Source organism: Pteronotus mesoamericanus, unplaced genomic scaffold, assembly GCF_021234165.1.
Source record: "Pteronotus mesoamericanus isolate MK-2021 breed Mesoamerican mustached bat unplaced genomic scaffold, CSHL_Meso_final contig_90, whole genome shotgun sequence".
Classification (NCBI taxonomy): domain Eukaryota; kingdom Metazoa; phylum Chordata; class Mammalia; order Chiroptera; family Mormoopidae; genus Pteronotus; species Pteronotus mesoamericanus.
In genome coordinates this window covers 16,238,692-16,244,691 of record NW_026555277.1, presented here as the reverse complement: position 1 = coordinate 16,244,691, position 6,000 = coordinate 16,238,692, and the positions used below count along the sequence as shown (strand labels likewise).

Genomic DNA, 6,000 nt, shown 5'->3' with positions numbered 1-6,000 from the left:
GGAGTTTACACACACAGAGACACACAGACACACACACACACAGACACACACACACACACACACACTGTTACAGAATATTGTCTTTCTTTAATGCCTGAACCCAAAACCTCTCTCTCTCTCTCTCTCTCTCTCTCTCTCTCTCTCTCTCTCTCTCTCTCTCTCTCTCTCTCTCTCTCTCTCTCACAAAGTATTATCAGATAAATTTAGAGAGCTGTAGAGATTGTTGAGCGCACAGCCGCAGATGCGAAACGCGCCTGGCCTCAGAAACCTTTAAAACGTGGTCCAGTGCCTCCGGCGGCTGGTGGTCAGCTCAAGTCTGGACAGTAGGGAACTTTCAGACTGCTCCCCGAGGGCCTAGGGCGCCCCTAGAGACGAGGCTCTGGGACCAGGGCAGAGCAGAGAGGATCAGGGCAGACTGGAGGGAAGCAGAGATGGTGCGAGTTGTGGGTGGCGCTGGCAGCGCTCTGGGTCCGTTGCAGTAGGGGTCCCCTGGGCTACGGGACGCAGTGACTCCAAGGAAGGGTGCGAGCGCCACCCGCTGCTCCTGCAGGGGGCGCGGGAGCCAACTCTCCCCTCCTGGGGCCGCGGGGCCACAGTCGAGGCCGGGACACGATCCGCTCTCCCCGAAAGACCGCATCAAGCCGCGAGCCGCCGCCGCGCTGCAGGACCCGGATCCGAGACAAGCGGACGTCGGCAGCCCAGCCTCGTGCATCCGCGGGCAGGTTGGCCCGAGACCCGGCCCCCGCAGCTGCGCCGCGCTCTGGACCATAAGTTTGCCCCGCGCTCATCAAGTTGCGAGCGCGGATCTTCTCCCGGGCTCCGGGAAGAGTGTCCTGCTTCTCGCTCGGACTGGTCCGGGCATGGTCGGACCGGGGGCGGCGCCCCACGTCTGGGGGTGGCTGCTGCTCGGTGGCTGCCTCCTCGCTGGAGCCCAGGTAAGAGCCCGGGACCCGCGGCAACTGCTTCTCCAAGCCTCCAGCTGGAGTCAGGAATACCGACACCGACACCAAGACCGAGGCGCTCTCTCTCTCTCTCTCTCTCTCTCTCTCTCTCTCTCTCTCTCTCTCTCTCTCTCTCACACACACACACACACACACACTTACACACACGTAGTGATTTCTTGGGGCTACAAAGATATGCTTTAGGTTACTGATGTCCTGGCACGCGCACGCACACACACACACACACACACACACACACACACATTTAGTGATTTCTTGGAGCTACAAAGATATGCTTTAGGTTACTGATGTCCTGGAGTGGGACAAAGAGCTTGACATCTGCAAAGTAAGGGGATATTTAGGAGCAATGGGGTTCTGGATCAGTAGGGCGAGGCTGGAAGGTGAAGAAACTTTTCTTAGGCGTAGTTGCCTTGGCCCCCATTTAATTAATCCAAATTGCTTTTGTTTGCTGGCAATTTACTGTCACTGTTGAGAAGTTAAACCTCTAGGATCGGATTGTGACTACTCCTTGGAAGGATAACTGGCTCTCCTTGATTCAACATCACGTATTATCAAAGCAAAAGGACTAGAAAATAATGCCAATTAAACCTCAGTTGTTAATGTTAAGAATAAGTGGTAGTTGTCAATCCGTATCGTTTAGAGATTTTCTGGGCTTTCACAAGGGAGCCTCTCACACGTGTAGGTCACATTTCATCTGTACATTTTTCTTGTGCCAAACAAAATCTAGAGTTTACACTCAGCTAGGAAGGTAAGTCCTGGCGGGTGTAAGGCAGTTTTAAGAGCCCTGTGCATTTAAACGGAATCAACGTTATTTCTCCTTTCTGTTCGGTAGGGGGCGTATCTTGACCATCAAATAAAAGCCCTAGGGTTTTTGTGGGTTTTTTTCCCCCCCTTTTTCTTTTAAATTCCTTCATCATGAGAAAATTAGGCATGGATTTATATACTGATACTATATAAACTTTATACTATGTTAATGGCTTTCAGATGACCAATTTGAATTTCAATTACTCTAAAAATGCAATTGTTTTTTAACCACATAACCACATAAATGAAAGGAAACTGTGCTCTGCTAAATACTGGGCTTTACCTAACCCGATCAGGATGTTGCCGTAAACTTGTTCTGTTTTTTAAAAAACAAACAATGTGTGTGTTACACATTGACTAATAAGATTAGATGTCAGAGTGGAGGTGGGTTGTGGGGCTGAGTGAAAAGTGTGAGGGGATTAAGAGTAAGAAAAAAATCCCTCATAGTCCCAGACACCGGGATGGCGATTACCAGAGGGGAAGGAGGGTGAGGGGCGGTAGAAGAGAGTAAAGCGGGGAAAAGGGTGGTGGAAGGAGACTTGACTTGGGGTGGTGAGCACGCAGTACAAGGTACACATGATGTATTATAGAATTGTACACCTGAAACCTATATAATTTTATTAACCAATATCACCCCAATAAATTCAATTAAAGAAAGATTAGCAATGGATACTTAAGAGCGGGATATGCTTCCCTGGCAGATGTGGCTCAGTAGATTGAGTGCTGGCCTGAGAATTGAATGGGTACCCATTCGATTCCCAGTGCAGAGCACGTGCCTGTGTTGCAGGCCAGGTCCCCAGCAGGGGGCCTGCTAGAGGTTAACGCGCATTGATATTTCTCCCCCTCTCAAAAACAAAAACAAAAACAATAAACCAGTAGGGTATGCTTAAACTTGAACATTTTTACTAACAGAAGTAATATGACTGTATTGGAAAAAACCCCCTAAGATTTTGGTGATCGTTATAGAACTCTGGTAATCTCTAATGTACTTCCTGCATTTCTATCTCATAAGATATTTGAAAAATATGCTTCAAAACACTGCTTCCCTGTATAAAAGGCAAGTGAACACTATTTATTTTACTCAGTGTTCTAGATTATTTTTTCTAAGAAAATGGGAAAATATTAATTAGTACAACAACAAAAAAATCACTATGGATAGAGCTATGGATAGAGTATTTCCTTTACTTTTAGATTTCAATAAAACAATCAGGATATTAAACATTGTTTTCCCAACCTGGCTTCTCAGCCTGGCACCGTTGACACTCGGGGCTCTATAATTCTTCGTTGGGGGGTTGTCTGGTACATTGTAGGACACTGCGGAGCGTCCCTATCCTCTTTCCACTGGACTCCAGCGGCCTCCCGTTTCCCGCCCCGGCGCATTTGTGACACCAAACGTGTCTCTAGATATTGATAAATGGCCTTTTATAGGCAAAATTCACCCTGGCTGAGACCCACTGGTTTAAACTGACTTTCATGTATGTTTATAGGTTAAGAATTGTATGAAATGACAGTCTGTGATAATACATTACATTTTTGGCACTTTAAACGACATCTGAAAGTTAAAGTGATTTACATTGACTCATGGACACCTTCTCTGATCTTCAGTTTCTTCATCTTCATTCTCAGCTAATACAAAGATATATTTCAAAAAATTTTAATATAGTGCTAAAACAACAAAGAGAGCTCATCCAAGCAGAATTGGCTTGTGTAGAATAATTCTTTAATATTCTATAGACATCACAAAATAGATAACATAGACTAGTACTTGCCAATTGTTTACAAAAATTCTTTGGTTTTTGTTTGGTAAAGATGCTGCCTTTGCCTCAATGCACAGTTCAAAACTCATTCATTCATGCTTCAGGTGTCATTACAGAGCCCAGCAATATATTTCCTAAAGTCGGATACTACATGCCCTGGTTGGTATGACTCAGTGGATTGAGTGCTGGCCTGCGAACCAAAGGGTCTCCATTTGATTCCGAGTCAGGGCACATGCCTGGGTTGCAGGCCAGGTCTCCAGTTGAGGGCGAGCGAGAGGCAACCACACACTGATATTTCTCTCCCTCTCTGTCTCCCTCTCTTTCCTTCTCTCTAGAAATAAATTTAAAAAGTTTTTAAAAACAGTCAGGTACCACAGGATAATGGGGACCACTATATGAATATGTGTAGTAATTTCTTTACTGTGTCAGTGGGTCCTCCCAAGAGACCCTGAAGTTAGGGCTGCAGTAGGTATATTGGGGGGTAATGCCCGTGAGAGACAAAAGGGTACAGAGGCAGGATCGGATAGGGAGAGCCTCAGACCAGGATGCAAATGTGTGGTCAACCCCATGGAGAGCTCTGGGACAAAGTTTGTCCATCAGTCCCATGTGGTGATAAAATGGCCAGGTCCTAGTACTCCTCTTGTGTGCAGTTGTTGGCCGGGGTTGTTTACAAAGGCACAGACTTGGCTGCAAGGCTGATACAGATATTTGAAAGCAGTACCGCTGGAGGCTGCATTCCTTACAGACAAATGGCTGGTTCTTTCTTGAAGGACCATCTCCATGGTACCTCCCACGGAGGTACCTTGGATATCTCCAAGGTATCTCCATGGCTGCCTCCCTTGCAGAATTATCAAGGAACAACACTGGCTTTGCTGGGCTGCCCCCACACAACTCAGCCACCTTCTCCAGGCTCCGTAGCAGAAGATCTTGTGGCTCTCAGTGTGCGTGCAGGGAAGTGAATACAAATCCATCAGCACAATTAGAAAAATTCCCAGAAGCTAATGACTTACTGAGCGTAAGCACCTAAGTTCCATAGAGTAGCAGGTGTGGCCTGACACCAGCGGGCAGGTTTGTTTTTTCTAGCTCTTACTCACACTTGCCTGAGTGGAATCCCAGCACTGCCATGGCGTCCTTGCGCAGAGGAAGGGGCCCTGGCCTGGGACTCCAGAAAGCTGAGTCCGCACTCTTCTTCTGTCAACACGCAACCTCCCTGGGCATTAAACTTGATCTTAAAATAAAATAAAATAAAATAAAATAAAATAAACATGATCTCTCTACTCTTACTCTGTGCACGGAGGAGGATGAGTTCTACTGACCTTCCAGGGTGAAGAAGCAGAGTCTACCAGAAAATCCAAAATCTCTTACAGGGTGGGGAAAAAACTGATAATCAGTGATGATAGTAAACTACTTAACATTCTGTGCCAAATTCTGTGCTAAGCATTTTCATCTGTTATTATCCTGTTTAATGCTTACAGTGACTTTATGAGATAGGTACATTTTATGAATGAGGAAAGAGGGCCAAGAGATTTTAGATAATATTCTCAATTCCCACAGCTAAAGAGTCATGATCACACCCTGGCTTCTGTTCTGGAAGACACCCCTCAGATCAGTGTCCTCTTTATGGCGGTCAGCTGGGCACTGCTTAGCTGAATTATGTGTATGCATACCTCCCTCTCAGCAACGTCCACCTCTGGGTATATGTCCCGGGGAATTTCTCACAGAAGCCCATAACTGTTATTGCAATAATTCTCTGGTGTTAGAGAGTTGGGAACAATAAAAAGCAATTGATTCAATAGACACAAAGCAGCATGAACACGATCTTTAAAACAGGAAAAGGTATGGCACAGAAACAATGAGATGTATGACACAATACCATTTACATACATTAAAATAAATGCAGGTAAACACATTCAGAAAAAATATGTGTATATATGTTTCATATAAATGGTTGCATATAGGAAGGCAGACAAGTAGGAGTGGAGTATAGAGATAAAAGGGGGTAGATAGATAATAAATAAAGCAAGTGAACCTACACTCTGTATCTGTCTCTTGTGTTATTTGGAAATTATGGTGATAATAGATAGAATTTCCAACAAGCCATTATTGGTAGATTTAAAAAGAGGACATAACTGGGACATAGGCTGTTTCTCCAAGATAGTAAGCTAGGGAGCTACCCCCAGCAAAATAAAATTGAAACTTACTGCTAATTATCTCTCTGTTGGGCTTATTTCCATAAGCGCTATTGTAGTCAAAGATCTGAGCTTTCATTTGTTCTTCTTTCCTGTTGACAGCCAGGACTGTTTCCTTTTGTTTTCTAATTTTGGCGAAGGCTGGTATCCCTGAGGGGGTGGCTGCGCTCAGTGTGGGTGGTCCCTTCAGCCCCAGGCACCCAGGAGCAGCAAGAGGGATGGGAGCCACATGCGGCTTTTTCTTGGCAATGTATAGAGAGCAGGTCTCGTTTCCTGAAAACCTTTTCT

The 6,000-nt window shown here is 45.5% G+C and overlaps 1 protein-coding gene across 1 annotated transcript in view; it reads left to right on the top strand.

Moving 5' to 3' along the window:
• The first annotated feature begins 860 nt into the window (after nucleotides 1–860).
• The window catches only part of PTH2R (parathyroid hormone 2 receptor), a 57,615-nt gene continuing 52,475 nt past the window's right edge, over nucleotides 861–6,000 (top strand). The window contains exon 1 of the mRNA XM_054586193.1: nucleotides 861–935. Coding sequence (XP_054442168.1) covers nucleotides 861–935 — 75 coding nt within the window. The remainder of the gene's footprint in view (nucleotides 936–6,000) is intronic.